At 36.8% G+C, this 17,471-nt stretch overlaps 1 protein-coding gene across 2 annotated transcripts in view; it reads right to left on the reverse strand.

The window, feature by feature from the left end:
- Positions 1–1,290: 1,290 nt before the first annotated feature.
- FBN2 (fibrillin 2) overlaps positions 1,291–17,471 on the reverse strand; it is a 170,587-nt gene continuing 154,406 nt past the window's right edge. Inside the window, exons 53-65 of one of the 2 annotated variants that reach the window (XM_049796454.1) lie at positions 17,318–17,437; positions 15,972–16,094; positions 15,410–15,541; positions 13,955–14,080; positions 11,364–11,570; positions 10,570–10,695; positions 10,122–10,244; positions 9,864–9,980; positions 9,063–9,191; positions 7,235–7,354; positions 5,195–5,426; positions 4,357–4,516; positions 1,291–1,912 (exon numbers count right to left, since the gene is read on the reverse strand). In XM_049796454.1, the coding sequence (XP_049652411.1) occupies positions 1,538–1,912; positions 4,357–4,516; positions 5,195–5,426; positions 7,235–7,354; positions 9,063–9,191; positions 9,864–9,980; positions 10,122–10,244; positions 10,570–10,695; positions 11,364–11,570; positions 13,955–14,080; positions 15,410–15,541; positions 15,972–16,094; positions 17,318–17,437 (2,090 nt within the window). In that variant the 3' untranslated portion in view covers positions 1,291–1,537. Of the gene's footprint in view, positions 1,913–4,326; positions 4,517–5,194; positions 5,427–7,234; positions 7,355–9,062; positions 9,192–9,863; positions 9,981–10,121; positions 10,245–10,569; positions 10,696–11,363; positions 11,571–13,954; positions 14,081–15,409; positions 15,542–15,971; positions 16,095–17,317; positions 17,438–17,471 lie in introns of both variants that reach the window. The other variant, XM_049796453.1, reaches the window with a different exon arrangement.

The following is a 17,471-nucleotide window of genomic DNA, read 5'->3' on the forward strand; positions in this document are numbered from 1 at the left end:
ACAAAACTTTTTTTTCTTACAAACATTTGATTAAAAATGTACAAAGTTTCTTTTTCTTTTCAAAATCCCCAAAATCAACAAAAGAAAAGAAAAGAAAAATCACTGAGTATAACTTGATATAATCTTTGGTCAGCACTGATATGCAACTGAAACAATCCTGGAGTCAGCATGTGCTTTGGCTATTTTCACATATGAGATTCTGTTACATGACTAGTTACAGGCACCAGCTGTCAAAAAAAGCACCATTGAGACATACACTTAACACATAATGGTACAACATTTTAAAAAAATTACTAAAGTAAACTAAATATCAACTCATTGTACAAACATCTTTCTTACAAAATAAGCTATGATAAAATGAGGCATACGGTGTATAACTACAGTATTAATGAAACTTCTAACAAATGGATTTCAAATACACATTTTCCTTGCCTGCGCTGCATAATTAGTTTGCACATATGGCAGTCCTGATACAGCTCTCAGTTTTTAGTAAATGCACCATTAATTCAAGCCAGCACCAAACAGTATGAAACATCATGTGTTCCCTTCAGAGAGACATTTTCTTCAGCTGCCTACAGTAAAGCAAGTTTGTAGAGCACCCTTTCTGAGAATGAGGTGTAGTTGCATGTGTGGTTCCTTGAGGTTATTGGAAGGAAGTACAGTACAGTTTGGTTCTGCAGTTCTAATGGTATTAAAAGCAGTCAAGGTATTTTGCTACAGTGGTTGTGCCTCTTCTTCCATTATTTGATGTGGCTGATTCAGAATACAGTCCTATTGAGCTGCTGTGAAATATGATCTCTGCAGAGACTGATATTGTAATTCTTGTCCTTTAAGACATTTTTTTTTCTATTTTTTGAATACTCAAGAGTTTTGCAGGAGCACATTAGAATATCCAGAGATGTACTACAGTGCTCTTTCAGCTCTGATACATTTTAAAATTACTTATATACTATTTGGATAACTGGCCCAAATACAAAAGGAAACATCTTTCAAATCTATTTTTTTTTAATTAAGAAAGTACCTCTAAAATGTTATAGCTCAAATTTATAAATCTAAGGAAAACCAAGCAGGTTTCCCTTTTTGTTTACATAATTTGTTAATTTCTCCATATATTACTGCATTAAAAATAAATAAATTTCTATATTTTTTTTTTTAATTAGGAACTATAGCAAAATACCCAAAGTGTTACAGACTGCTAACAGGAAAAAAACAGCTCACATTTTTGTGCCATTTAGTGCCATATGATGACTTCTTGAACTTTAGCTTTTTAATATACTTTAAATTGAGGTTATATAAAAGATACAGTAACCATGATCGCCATTGTAATCAAAGTTTTGGCGGTGGCCAAAAGTTTAAGTTACCCTCCTGCAAGGGTGGTTCTGCAGTCTCAGCAGGATGGAAGGAAAGAGGTCTTCCCCTCTCTCTTCCTCCCCCCAAAGTCAGTGACTGTTTTAAAGCCTTGGAAAAGCAGATATGCTCAGGTGGGTAGATCGGTGAACAGAAGTGACTGAAGAACTGGACTCAGTCTGGAAGATGGCTAGTAGAGGTCTATCCACAGCCTCATTCTGAGAGCTTCCCCGAGCTCTCCTAAGAGGTAGTTGTCCTCATTGCTGTCTTCCAGTTTCTTCAGCTCCTTTTTCCTATATAGAGTAATGCTAGTGATTTCCAGTGTGTGAGTTCCAGGCACTGACTTTTTCTTAACTGTGTGCAAATAACTCAGTCCATCCCTCTCATGGATTTGAAAGATACCATCATCATTGCCACGTGAGATGATGTAGCGGATGTGGTTGGTAAGGGGCTCAATGGCTGGCATGAGTTCTAGGATGTGCTCCTTGTTGTCAAGCCTGGAAATGTTGACTCTCATCTTCAAAGGACTATCCATGTCTAGACTTTCCAAGCTAATCTGCTCCATCTGAAGTAAAGGAGGAAAGATTGTTTAGACCAGGAGAGAAACAGGTATTTGCTTGCACTGGGAGAAGAATATGTGATTATTAACAGTTTCTGCATTTGTCAAAATCTAGCTGTGAAAGAAGCAATTGTAAATCCTTTCCACCTGGGAGAACCGCTTGATTCCATATAACACACCCTGTAAATCTTGAAGGCTTCTCGCACAGGCTTAACAGGATAATTTAAGTTACAGCATCAGGCCTACAGAGGGGGCTCAGGTTTCAGATTCTTTTCACAATCTGTTTAACTTCATGCTTGCAAAATGTCCATGTGAAGAAGAGACCTATGTTTACTACTGCAATAAGGACAGTAATGTGAGGCACAGTCTTGTTCTTAGGATCAGCTTCAGTGATTAACATTACAGAAATACATACCACAATGCTGTATAGGAATTCCCTGAAATTGCTGGTGAAACTGTTTTAACAAAACCTGGCTTCTAAAAACAAGCAGCCTCAGCATTTGGTGAGGAAGTACAGTGATTATAAAGGAAATTGGAGTAAGGAGAGAACTGCTGTATTGTTAGCCTTCTACAGAAAGGGGTAGTATGTCATGTTGTCCAATTACATCCTATCTGCATCACTGAAAGGAGTGTGGAAAAAAAGTCCTAGCATTGTTTTTCTGACAAATCAGTTGTGTTCTTTCTTTAATTTGAGCTTCAATATAGTTACGCTGCAGGTGTGAATCTGTCCAGAGGTGTTAGTTGTGAAAGCACTCGGGAGTGGTTGGCAAGAATGAGTGCATTCCTAGGAAAACCACCTAACAAGCAACAGCTTTTGAAAGTGCTTCTACAAAAATATATAGGCTGTAGCCTTCTTTAGAAAACCTAAGTGAGGTACCTAGCCTACATGTCAAGATCCTTTCATGCTTGTAAAGATAGCAAAAGATTTCTCTCTCTGAGGGAATTCCAATCATGTGTGAGTACATATGTGTACTAAGACGTAATGTAATTAAAAGCATGTGGTGAAAACATGGAAAATTTGTGGACAGGAGCAAGTACTGTAGTGTTTTAAATATTGCACTCCATAGGTGTCGTTAGTGATGAGATTGTTTCTTTTTTCACGTAGTTTTATGGGTATGAAACCTTTCACTTTTACTACTCAGGTAGTTCTAGTACTAGAAACTGAAAAGATTAATGCTATTAAACGTAATAACAAGATTCAACAATTATGAACTAGATATGAAATTAACTGTGCAACAGAAAAAAAAGCTTTTCAAAACATCCATGTATTTCTGTGGTAGATTGACCACAGAATTCAGACTGAAACAAGTCCAATGGGAGTGGCAGTGGGGAGGGAAAAGAGATGTTTGTGGGAAGTGTGGATGTGTGTGAGGAAATCAAACTTATAGATTTTAAGTGCCAACACTATATTCTTCGAGCAGAAATTACAGGATTACTGTCTTCTTTAGAAACTTTGCCAATACAAGAACTGGCTGTGATGGCATTATGCAAAGCACTGTGTACTAAGGCTGGAGCTTCTGGGGTTTTTTATGTTCTTACCCTTTTAGAAAGGACACTTGTTGCCCCATTCTTTCAATGTAACTTGTGTAGCTAGCACACCTCACCATTTTAGTTGAGGGTTTGCATTTTGCCTGTTTGCATTACACAGCTCTTGTACTACTGAAGGAAAAATCTGTGTGTGTTCCCACTTCTAAATTGAGTCAGTTTCCCATTACTGCAGATTTCAAGACCAGAGCTAATGCTAGAAGACAAAATCCTATCATGCAGATAATGCAGATAACAGTTATACAGGTATACTCTTCTAACTTTTTGAAAAAAGCATCTAAAAGGTGTAAATAGTAGGGCTATCCTATCATGAGTATCCCATAACTTATTTTTATAAGCCCACAAAATGCAGCAAGAAAAAAATTAAGTTGAAGTGTAATTCTCTAATACCCTCACCAATTCTGCAAATATTGGACTTAAGTGTATCAGCTAGGTCATGGACTCCAGTCTCCCACAGTTATAAGCAACCATGGAATAGACACTTGGACTAAAATGATCTGCAAGAAGATCTACTTAGCTGTCCCAGACCATAAAATGCTGTCTAGTTGCCTCCTGACAGCAGAACAGATTGCAGACATGACCAATTTCCTAGCTCTCTGTAATTATAGCAAAATTATTTCCCTTATTATTATTTCATTTTCAGGAACTAGACCACATCTTGCATTACAAAGGATTCTTTACAAGCTTTAAAAACTTCAGCCATTCATAGTTGTTCAAATCTTTCTGATTGTCACATCATTCCTGCCAATAGGCAGGTGTAAAAAGCACCGAGGCAAGGCAAAAAAGATTTTCACCATTGAATGTAGCCTGTTAAAAAATTCCCTCCATTTACTGATACTGTTGAGTATTGTGCCTCTGAAAATACCTCAAAGTACACTATAGTGCTTATTTATCCTGGTACATACAGTGTCATTAGCGCTTCTCTTCTTCCTGTTGTCTTTTTTGGAATAGCCATTGATTTTGCACTCATAACATGCTTCAGGGGACAAAGCATTCTCTTCATCAGCATCTCCATCCAGTGGCAGGTACTGGCCTTTGTTAAATCCCATCCCTGAGACACAGTGGCTGTTGAAGAAAAACATCTGCTTTAGTTACTTCTTGCAGTTTCACGAACTGCCCTATTAAATGGAAAATGAGTGTATGTAATCTGTACCACAGTGTCTGTATCCCCCTCCTTTCCCTCCCCTCAGCAGGAGGTCTGTGCATTAATTTTCTTCACACTAGTGTAGCATACTGAATGAAATACAAGCATTGGCTGAAGGCCTGTAGGCTTTTCTAATTTTCATTTATAAGTTTTACAAAGAAACAGAACAAAACTAGCCTGCCCTGAACTTTGGAACTAAAGAATTTAGCCATTGTCATGTACCAGAACAATGTTATTAGTGTTTTATGTTCTGTGTTGATTGGCTTAAAACCCTTAATTAACTCAGTACAGAGGATACCTATCCTTATGCAGTAGCAGTGCCCATTGAGTGGGTTTGTGAAGTAGTTCTTGTGCAGATATTGGGGGAGAAAACAGAACTAATGGTTTAATGTTGCTTATATATTAGATTTAAAATGAGTATCATGCTGCATGCTTTTTTTTTTTCCCTAGCTTATGGATATTGTGTGCAAAGGTAGTAGAAAGGACGACTTAGTAGACTGTCCTTCATTTGCACCTCTGGTCTTCAGTCTTACTACGGTTCAGCCTTCTTAGAGCCTTCTGAATGTGTCTTTGATGAATGACTGTGTGGAGATACTCACCCTTGTCCAACTCTGTAATAGCCAGGTGGACAGCCACAAAGATAACCACCTTCAGTGTTGGAACAACCATAATTGCAGGGGTTCTTGGTAGAAGAACACTCATTCACATCATGGCATGCACTGGAGAATTGGTCATAAGAAAATCCAGATGGGCAGGCACACTTGTAACTTCCAAGTGTGTTGTAGCAAGAAGCAGAGCCACATGTGTTAGGATTGGAGCATTCATTTTCATCTAGTAAGCAAACAAAAGTATATTGGTATCTTCTAATCTGAAAGACATCAGGCAAGCATGATGTAGCTAACAAATCAGAGTATCTGCAAGTCCCAGGGCTCTGCTACATCCTTGGCCCATAGAGATTTGGTCTCTGAGGAAAAAGTACATTTGCAAAAGTCCCGAACACATATAGCTGGGCTCTAAAGGTATTTTAGGATACTGTTACTGTTAACCTTATATTGACTCAACACTCCCCCTTCCTTCAAGGTATGTCTTTCTTCTGTTTTGCTTCATGGTCCTCTCTCCCCTGGCCAGGTACACTCCTACCATGTAAGGTCCACAGAGGAGAAATGAGCTGGAACTCCAGTCATACTCCAACCATGATAGTGTTCCTGGGCACCTAGTGGTGGGGCGAAGTTATCCCATACTTGGTAGTGGAAACCTGCAGGTTCTGTGAGAGGAAAGACAATCTAAATAGCCAACCAAAATTAAAGAGAAAAGGCACGATTGTCTTCACCTGTGCATGCTGAATTAAGATACAGAGAAGATGACTCTTCCAGTCAGTGTGACTGATTTGGTTCCAGGCTATATTGTGAAAAATGAGTAAGGAAAGTAGCTTGTTGTATAGAAAATCACACTTTTGATAGTTGCCATGTATTGCTTTTTTTATTTATCTTACCAAGGTACTGTTTCCCTGTAGGTGTTTTCCTCTCCCATACCATTAGCACATGCTTTACCATTCTTGTCTGCAGTTATTAGGAGACACATTCTTTTGAGGACTATCTCCAATATTCAGAGACTGTAGCTGGTTTGGAGTTTTGTGAGAGTTGTTTGTTGTGTGATCCTATCAATCCCACCCCAGTCCTTTGCTGCCTTTGCTGTAGAGCAGTACTAAGTAAGGGGTGATGATGGTGGTTGGGACTTCAGAAAAACTGCCTGGTGTACTACTTAATGTAAAATGGGTATACTAATCTAATTTATATGTCTAGGATCAGGACAGCAAGATTAGCCTATAAGAAATGTATGGCAGTGCTCACAGATGTCCTCTAATTACGACACCATTGACAGAGAACCATGAAAGCAAACCTGAAAAGGTAAATAAGTTGTTATGGTGCCTTGTGAACAGTACAGGATGGTGGTGTTCAGGTGTGTCTTGGTTCTTATTTAAAAAAAAACAAACCCACATTTCATTTGGTGTGGCAGTTAGCTTAGTTCATGAAACACAGAAAAGAAATGATGGATTGAATGAGCTAAACCTACCATAAAACTGCTGAGGTGATTAATTTGTCCCTGATCCCTGCCCAAAGAAGTAATGTACGTCTTAAGACTGTATTTTGGAAGTAGGAAACCCTTAATAGTTATGTTGATATTTTTTCTCCCCATTGACTATAGATGCTATTCTGTAGTATTCTCAAATTGCTAATGATGGTGAGTGATTCTTACTGATGAAAGGTGGTATTTGTTTGTTTGTTTGTTTGTTTTTCCCCAGCAGAGGTATTTACATTGATGCTTTCAGGGATTCAATGAACATCTTCCCACCTTTCTAAGATGCAGATTTTTCCGAGGAGAAGGGAGTCAGAATTTAGGCCTTACTAGGAAAACTCCTTGTCACACAGAGTTTCAACAGGATGAGTGTGTTTTCTTACCTTATGTATTGATTTATGCTGGGAGTAATAAGTGTATAGAAGGAGGGGGAGAGAGAAAGAAAAGATTTGTGTCTGCATACTCTTTGTACTGCCCATTCTTGTCCTCGCCTGGCAGTTGTCAATATAAACATTATGACACCTTTGCTGTTTAAATATATCCTGTGCTGTTTGCTTCCTTACCAACACATTGATTCCACTGGTAATGCTGAATATATCCTTGTGGGCACCCACATCTGTATCCACCCAGGATGTTTTGACAGCCATGCTGGCACCTATGGTTTCCATCACATTCATCTACATCTTTGCAATTGGTAGAGAAGTAGAACATGAAAGAACACATGATTATACACGTTGCCAAATGCATTACCCACTTTGATCATTTGAAATTATCACTGAAATTGAATGATCATTGAAACACCAGTATTTAAGACAGAGGAGTACTGCTGTACTATGGAAGCACCGTTCAGGTTGTTCTTTTGGAAAGTTTGAAAGTCAGTTAATGTAGTGTTCTTTCTATCATCAATAATCCTACTGGAGCATTTGAGCCTTTGTATTACTCAGATTTGGAGAAGAAACATTATTCATAGTAAGCCCACATGATATTGCTTTGATGTAATGTTTAGAATCTGAATGTGTTTTTATTTCAGTTTTCAAACCAACTATGTAAGACTAAGCTTTCAGTTTTCTGGAACATATCAAAGTGTTTGAATATGAGGAATAGACAGCAAATTTGGATGTAAGTGCTTACCTTTGCAATTAAAAAGAAAAAGCCATGTAAAGAGTCTCTGAGGTATGTGTAAATACAGAAGAAAGCCACAAAGAAAAAAAAAAATGTAAAAACTCAGTCATCTGAAATAGTGTCTGCTATAAGAAGTAAGTAGATTATACGCAGCCTGATGTGTCAGGTACAGTAGCAGTTCTAGTAGAAAATAAAAAAATCATGTATGATATCACAGATTCTAAGTTACACTCTAGTTGTCCAGAGTTTGAAACAAATTTAAGGGAATTGTGATGTCACAAAGCCTGAGGTGCAGAAAACCATCATGCCAGGAACTGAAAGCTGTCATTTCATCAGTAATAACTTATAGAGCAGTTCTGATGTGCTATTTATGTATGCATCTTGTGAATGCTTTGATACGTATAATTTAGTGTTTTGTTTCGTAGGTGCTGAGTGAAGTACACAACAAGATGTATCTACTTTATGAGAACAAAGTAATCTGACAGAAGATAATGCTTTCTAGAACTTCTGGCTGCATATATTATGCACTGTTACTCTAGAAATAGGCTCTAAATGTCAATTTCTGTTTTAAATGCTGTATCAAGGTAGCTGGCATTTTGAGATGTCATAAATCTATGCATATATACCTCTGCATTTCTAATTCTCAGCAGCCAGATGGCCTAGTACTGCCTTTTATTTCTTCTTTGCTCAATATCTGAGGCCCAGTGAAGAATCTGGAGCTCTCAAAGATGAGATTTCCTGACAGGGGCTCCCTTTTGGTCCAACAGAGAGAGATGAAGCTCAACGATATAATTTGTATTTTAACTGTAGTGAATTACCCTTCTGAATGTGCATCTCTCCAGTAGATGACTTAAAGTATGGAATTTAAAATCTAATCTTGGATACCCTCAGGTGGATTATTACAATTAGCTGAAACAAAAATTGTAAAGAGAATCTGTTTACGTTGTATGAAAATGAAAATTAAAAAGAAGAGAAAACTAGACTTTTAGATGCCTAAACCTATGTGAAGTTGAAATGGCAGCCTGGAAACAGTAGTTCAAGAGTTCAGCTAAAAAGTCGCCTTTTATTCTAATTTGTATTAAAATTACTCAGGCAGTATGTTGTTACATACAATTATGCTTAAAATTACTCAAATACACTCCTATTTCTTTTTGGTATTTACTTTTACTATGGCTGGTGCTCTGTTTTATGTGTCTTTGACATCACAGGATTCACTAGACACAGAAGTAAGGATTTGCACCATTGAAAAAATTGACCTTCGCTAGTTACCTTCGCAGTTTAATCCAGTAGAATCCAGAGAAAATCCCCTTTGACATTCACAGGTAAAACTACCAGGGGTGTTTTGGCAAATTCCTTTTGATCCACAAAGGGATGGCTGAGAACCACATTCATTGTTATCTTAAAAATGCAGAGGAAAGAGAAGAAGGTTGGTATACCTTGTGGCATGATTTTAAACACGTTCATGTAATATTTCTTAGGAGGCTGAAATCCACAGAAGGGCAACAGTTTATTTTGAAAATGTAGCTTTTCATATTTAAATGTCAGATGACCTGACAAGTCATGCAGAGCTATGGGTAATTAATAAATCAGAAGTGCAAGTTGTAATTCAGTTATGAGTGCGAAACACAAAGGTATGTAATTGCTGACAGTGAAAAAATGCTGCACTTCCGTATTAGCTGAACTAAAATAGTTTCAGTTGGCAAGATTCATACATATGCTTAAGATCTAAAGACATCTGTATCTATTAAAAAAGAAAATGCAGCCTGTTTTTGTTTAACGACATTTTAAATCAGATTTTAATACTTTACTCCTTTGTCTCCATGTGGTTATACTTCGAATATAATAACATGTATTAAATATGTACAACTGTTTACTAAGCAGAAAAATACCAATGGGGGATAGACTTATTTTTCTTTAGCTATAATTGTTGCTTTTCAAAATCTGTTTTCCGGACTCCTGACGTTATTGCTTTGTATTATTACTGTTTATACAAAGCAAAAGAAATGAATGAGAATTGAGAATGTTGTTCTTATAGAAAAACTAATGCAAGAAAATGAACGCTTTTCTTACCAATACAAGCTGTGTGATGTTGCGTAAAACCAGGTGGACATTTGCATGTGAAGCCTCCAAGGGTGTTGACACAGAGAAATTGACAATTGTGTTGTTTGGTTTGACATTCATCAAGATCTGAAAGTAAGAGATGTTTTTGTCTTAAGAAAAGCCACCAGAAAAAAGTCTTAACTTGATAAAAGTACCACACTTCAAAACTATTTCCTTTTAAGTCAAGGTGCAATAAAATTAAAAGTTGCTGTGTGTAACTTTCTTTACCTCTACATGTCTTTCCATCTTCTTGAAGGATGTAGCCCCGAGGACATGAGCACTGATAGCTCCCTTCTGAGTTCTTGCAGATAAAATTGCATGGTTTAGGAGACTGAGAGCACTCATCAAGATCTAAGGAGAGAAAATGTTAAGTTTCCAACAGGAAAGTGGGAAAATGTGGACCACAAAATAATGAGCTCATTTGTCAGTCAAAATGGTTATATAGCTGAAACGTATTTCAGTGCTCATTCTACTGCAGGAATATTGCCAATACAGCTTGTTTCATGATGTCCCCAAATGAAATACAAAAATAGAAGTGTGTATTAGGAAAAGAAAGATAGAAAGAAATAAAAGAGATAAAGAGGAAAACCTGCTTTGATACAAAGGTTTACAGAGGTTGATACATCATTATGTACCAATTAAAAAAATAATTGATGATTAAAATGCTGAATCTTACCAATGCAAGATGTGCCACTTATGTCAGTGGTATAGCCAACTTTGCAAAAGCATCGGAAGGAGCCCATAGTGTTAATACACTGTCCATTTCTACACAGCTTTGGCATGACCTTACATTCATCAATATCTGTATAGAAAATATTAAGTATGTAATCTTTCAGTTTTAAATTCGACTTTTTTCTTTTCTTCCATTTTTCTTTCTATCATGTTTCTGATAGGAACTTTGCCCTTTCTCTCTCTTTAAAAATGGATTTGAATTCAAAGTCAAACATCCTTCAAACTTTCATTATTGTATTTCATTGGGTACTCAGGTTCCAGTTTTGCTAACTCAAAATACAAAACCCATAGTGGTGAATTTTCTTATGACCAGTCAGATGATATAAATAATTTTTCACCACAATTTGAAAATGTATGTTAGCTTCTGCTTCCTGTGTGGAAAGAGTAACTGCAAAGCATTCAGTGAGACTGCTGTTAGAACCACTGTTGTTGCCTTTGCCATGTATGCAACTTTTCAGCATACAAAAGCTTTGGGATAATTTCTAGCTTTTAGTTACTGGTTGGTACCTCCTGTTTTAGATCCCAACCCCGAAAATTCTGCACAGCTGTGAGTATTCTGGTTGCAGCTACTGTTTAAAGGTGTTTTTAATTTCTGGTCTTTCAGCAGCATTTGAAAAATCAAACTCTGTTGCTTTGCAGGAAATTCTCTGAAGGAACTTCAAAGAGAATTCTGCATTTTCTTAAATATGTGAGCATATTCTTTCCCCTTTTTCTGTCTCTTTTTATCCCTGCAAATACCTCTTCCATCTGTAGTATAGCCTGGTCCATGTGGACAGAGTTTCTTATATTGGGTGGTTCCAGGAAGCGGACAGAGCTCACACTGGTTACCCCAGCCCCGGCCTCCATCACAGCAGCACTCAGATTTAGTGACAAGATTCCGGCTGCTTGAAGCCATCTGACACATTGTCTGTAAAACTTCAGCAAAGCAAAACCCTTGGCGATTATCTGTAAGGAAGAAGTAGAGAGATCAAAAAGAGCATGAGATAAACATCTGATCCATTAAGCATGTAATCTGTTATTCTGCTTCTCTGTCAACACATGCAAGCACTACAAGATTATTAGCAACCAGTCTGCGAACCCTCTTTTGACTTAGCCTTTCAGATTGGTTGTGTTTTCTGATAATCTGCTGCCATTTCAGGTGTATTCCAGATATCCCTAAAGTTCAGTACCTGCATGAGCTGGATACGAGTTTTACTTCTAGGAAAGTTGCACCCTAGGGCATATCTGGTGAGCTTGCTTGATAGTAAAACAGGCTGCGGGCCAAACTGAGCTTCCACTTAAGCTGCCTGTGTTTGGCTTGTATTTGAATGATTTACTTGGAGTGAGGTTAGAAATTTGTTTTGTTTGTTTGTTTCACTGGCCAAAATAGCATGTCTATGATTTAGAATTATCCTGATGCAGTTTAAATGACTAAGTCCTTAGCACTTAAAATAGTCTATGCAACTCAGTACTTTTTCAGTAGCACTCCTAATTTTTGTTGGGGGTATGGGGGGGGGAGATTTATATGGACATACTGTTGATTTGTCCCTTTCTAATTCTATTTTCCTTCATTTTTAAACCTTTTGGTTAATACCTCTCAATCATGAAAGAGGAGCAAAACTTCAGTCATTAAGCTCCTACAAGTTTCCTTCAAACAGGCAGCTGAGGAGAGCAGAGACCCCAGCTTCCAGTGCTAATGGAAACTCTAATTTTTGCAGGGATGATATCTTCCAAATAGGCTGTCACCTGTCTTATTAAAATTTAATTAAAATGGAGACATTATCAACCATGGTCTGACACTCATGTTCTTAAATGAAAGATTTTATTTTCTTTTCTTAAAGCTAAAAGTTAAAATCCTTCAGATCCCTCAGAATGTGTGTATGTATCAACACCCAGCTGACCTTCTCTTGTACAACTATTAGGAATAGAACGTATACATTTCTTACATGAATTAGGTAAAATACAAACTTTGGCTATAGCTAAACTTAATTTGGGTGCCTGGTAACTTAACTGTTTACATCAAATAAAGCTGTCCTCCCTGAACATGTCAGTTGTGTGAGACAGCATGTTTGATGTAGTAATTTGCAAGACTTAACAGATTTCTGTTCTCCTAGATAGACATATTGTGCAAGTCTTTATGCACATCATGACTTGAAGAACATATAAATGCTTTATCCCCAATTTGAGATGTGGTATAAATTTTATGTGAACAGAATATGAAGGTTTACACAATATATTTTAAATAATGTAAACTAAGACTTAATGTTTGTGTTTTAATTCCAAAGAAATACTTTGTTTCTGCCAGACTAATTTTTCATTTTGATTTCTGAACCAGGAAACTAAAGGAAAAGCAGCAATGAGCAAACTAACCCAAAGCATAGCTTTCAGAAAATAATAAGAAAATCATATATTAAATATTAGAAAGCAATAATGACCTCCAAGTGGGGTATTTCCTTGGCATTAGGGGTTGGCTGGGTTTAACAGACTACAGCATCCTCTCCCCATCTGGTCTTAATCCTTAGGAAATACCCTGCACTTCCAGTGCTATTGCTTTGCCATGAAGTCAGCACACTACTGGTGACAATTTACAGGGAGCTGGTTTTATAGCACTTACAGAAGATAGTACACAAGTATTTTTGATGCAATAATACTAATAAATACTCATACAGTTTCAGTATTGTAAAATACTTTGCAGTATCTACACTTGAACACTGATCATGAAAAAGTAAGGTTTTGCAGTTCTGTTTGATTTCTAAAAAGGGAACACTTAATTTTATAGTGCAAATGACAAGTCTGAACATACTGAAAAGGAAATATAGGTTGATGAATGTAAAACCCTTCATCAGCATTTAATGTGCAGGCCTGCCTCAAAACAATTTAATGTATCTTGAAAATTTTTGGTGAAATGCTAGTATTTTGTGTTCATAATCACTGTCTGAATTAAAGGTGCAGAAAATTCAGATACCTAGTTGCAGTACTGTGGCGCTTAAGATGTTGTTCTGAATATGGAAACAATTTTGCTCTGCATCCCAGTTTTTGATCTAAGGTAACTAATTCTGCTTCTTCTTTAAAAATACCTGTATTTTGTCCCGATAGTGTTGGTCAGGACCATATTTATGTCCTTTTGAATTTAGACACTTCTATGTGAGGCCCCTTATTGCTAGACTTAGCTGACATTCTCAAGATGCTCCTCATTCCTATCATTATTTAATATAATATTGTTTAATTAATAAGGATCATTATTTAATTTTTGTAGATACGAGAACTATTAGGTACTCAGAAGCCTAATTTACACTCTGCATCCTATACACTTTAATGTAAGATGAAATGTATATGAAAGAGGCATTTACCAAGACACTCAATGCGTGATGGACTTGACAGGAATCCTTCATTACATTCACATCGGTAGCTCCCAATAACGTTCACGCAACGACCATTTTCACAGATACCTGGCTTGGTGCGGCATTCATTTTCATCTTTACAAAAATTTAATAAAAAACATTAAATAAAGTATTCCAAGAAAATATATTAGACTTCTAGAATGCATTAATTATTCTGCGTAATATTTGCAAAATATTTGCAAGTGGAAAATAACAACTGATTAAGCCTGGAAAGGACTTTCCTAATAACACTATCCTAGTCCATTTCTTATGTACTGCATCCTAGGATGAAAGTTTTGATCCTTGTATGTTCTTTGCAACTTATAACAATAAAGCAGAAAACACATGCAGCAGAGCAAGTTCTAGTCATAACTTTTACCTGGCAAGTAACATCTAAGTAAAATTGGAATATGTGCATGATTTGAGTAAAAAATTTTCACTTTGTAATCGTTAAGAGTCTCTGAATATGTCTGACCTCTCCTGCAATCAGTCACATTTCAGTCCACACACCATTTCCCTGAAACAGTTTACAATCTTAGTGTGTTTTCTTCCATAGCTAATGGCACAGATACTGTAAGCAATTACACACCTTTATAGATTCTTAAAATAAAACCTCAGAAAAACCTCAGGGCAAAAATGGCAAAATTGTTGTTAATACATATTATTTCCCCTGAAAAATATCATAAAGATCTGTAAAGGAGAGTAGTCATTCTCTTGCTTGTCACTTAAATCATTCACTGAGATGGATGTTTAATTTTTTTTTTTTCCGCTGAGCCAATGACAACCTCAGCCACCTCTGTCCACAGAGAACTTTGGAATGCTCTCAGATTTTTTTTATGTACCAGAAGAAAGTATCATTTGCCAAAATGTAGCTATTGTTTCCCCCTCAACTAACTGAGAAAATGATGGAGGAAAGCTGTTCGCTTACCTGCAGGATGGAGCACTATTTTGACCTATGGAAGTTTCCACTTCTTTTGCCCTTCATGGCTTTTATATGTTGTTTCAGAATCTTAGTTTTAATTCTTTACCGAACTGCCACATTATTCATAAACAGTATTAATGCTAAAGGAAATGTAACTTTTTATTTATGACAATTCTGCTTCCTATTCATCAAATGAGCTCTCTTTTGTTTGGCAACTTCATTTTTTAAAACTAACATGTGTCTGAAAAACTTTCTGATTTTTTTGTACAACAAAAGAAACAAAACCAGAGTTTTTCTTTTGAAATACTTATTAGTCATTTAGAACTACAAGGCTCAAACCTTGAAACAAAAAAGAAAGTTTAAGGTGTTGGGCATCATTAGCTATGTTAAGTGTCTTTTATGAACTGCTATTTTCTAGTTTACTATATACATATACAGAGAATTTTTCATTTGTTTGTTTGTTTGTATTTCAGTAGATGTCTTCTTCCCTTTCTAAGCTTCACCTGTGCAGCCTTCTCCATCGGGTCTCCGGGTCATTCCAGAAGGACAAATGCACATGAAAGTACCAATCAAATTTTTGCACATCATGCCTCTTGATTCGCAGTCATGGAGACCTTCTACACACTCATCTAGATCTGGAAAAAAAATAAGTATTTTGTGTTTGAACTTCCTTCCAGTAGCTTCAGTTACTGAAGACAAGTAGCACTTTCTCAAGAAAAATATCATACAGACTTCCCTAATCAACAAGCACTGAAGAAAAATCTGAGAGCTATGCTTAATTGCAGTTGTCTTAATGTTTGTGAACTGTAACAACCTGTCCAGTTAAAGATGAACTTCAGCATTGTGACCTTCTTGGCTTTACTATCCCCATCAAGGGGTATACTTGATAACAAAAACACTAGATACTGGTCTTACATGAGTTCTGAAAGAGTAAATCATCATCTGCTGGGCTGTTTGCTACATTCCACTGACAGGATGAATGCAAGATGCACAGAAACATTTGGATTATGCTTTGGCCAGTACAGGGTGATGGAAGTCAGTCAAAGTTTATACGTCAGTCATTACCTTTGCACATCTTTTGGTCTTCTCTTAGTTCATAGCCAACTGGACATGTGCATTCATAGAAACCGTAAGTGTTGATACAACGAAAAGCACACAGCAAGGGATTCTGAGCACACTCATTTATATCTGAACAAAAAGGAACAAAATAATAATTCTCCACTAAGTTTTAAAACAATCACCAAGAAGGTTTTCTTATACCTGTGCTTTTCTTGTCCACTAAGAAGTATCAGAAATGTAGTAATTCAAACCAGAAAGTTGTGGATGTTTGGTTTTGAGTAGCCATCAAACAAAGCTCTACTTAAAAATAATGGCACAATAAATATGGAACTACTTGAGCTTAGAATGACGAATTGGCACAGGCCTATTTCAGTTTTTTATTATATGATCTTTTTTTAATGTATTTTTGTATTATGAGAGATGTCAGCTTTTTATCCAACTCTAAAAAAAAAAAAGTAATTCTTGCTTCAGAAAGCAAACTAATTGTGATTCATAAAATGCAAAACTTGTAAGAAGCATCCTGATCAGGATACAATGAGAGCAGAATGGTTGCACACAACTCCCACACTATGAAAAATAAGAGGTACTTAATGAAACTAATAGAGGACTAGTTCAAAACAGCTGAAAGAAAATACTTCTCTAAGTAGTGACAGTAGTGACATTCTGGATCTTGCAGCCACAAGAGGCTGTGTAGGCAGATGGTATCAGCAGATTCAAGACTGTACTAGACATATTCTTGGACAACAGATCTATAAGTGGATACTAAACCCACTATGTGGGATGCATCCCCCATTTTAGATGCTATTTTTCCTATATCCTCAGCTCTTGTATTAGAGGAGTGAACTGCAGAGAGCTGTTAGTCATGCTTGTATGCTGAATTAGCATTTCAACTGTGAGGGGTGAAATAATGGACTAGATAGACCAGTGGTCTGACTTCAGTTATTACGTTCAGTATAGCTCACTTGTTACTGTAACTGTGATGAGTGGGTCCATTCATAACTGCTCTGCATCAGTTATGAAAAATGCTCTGCAAATTCCAGCATTTTTGCCATGGTTAGCTATACAGTTTATAAGGATCTTCTGGGGGCTCAACAGGCACTTCCTGCCCCCCACCCCTTTCCAACAAACAGCTGAATAATGTAACATACCACAACATGCAGTCTGGGAAATCCTGTGATAAACTAAAAATACTGCTTAGATCAATTCAAGACTTCTTTTTCAAGGACCTATGTCAAGCAGAGAAACTTTTTTTTCCTCCTAGTTATTATAGCACCAAATGCCCGGTTAATAAAGTAATTTGAATACTGAGGACTGGACAAAAACTAAAGAAAAAAAAAAAGGGTACAAGTTACCTTCACAATTCATCATTGGGCCTGGCTCAAAACCTTCATGACAGTTGCACTCAAAACTGCCGATCATGTTAGTGCATGTACCGTTTCCACATGGATTGCCAATTGAACATTCATCAGTATCTGTATGTAATGAATAAATGCAAACTGAAGAGAA

This window comes from Accipiter gentilis, chromosome Z, assembly GCF_929443795.1.
Source record: "Accipiter gentilis chromosome Z, bAccGen1.1, whole genome shotgun sequence".
NCBI lineage: Eukaryota > Metazoa > Chordata > Aves > Accipitriformes > Accipitridae > Astur > Astur gentilis.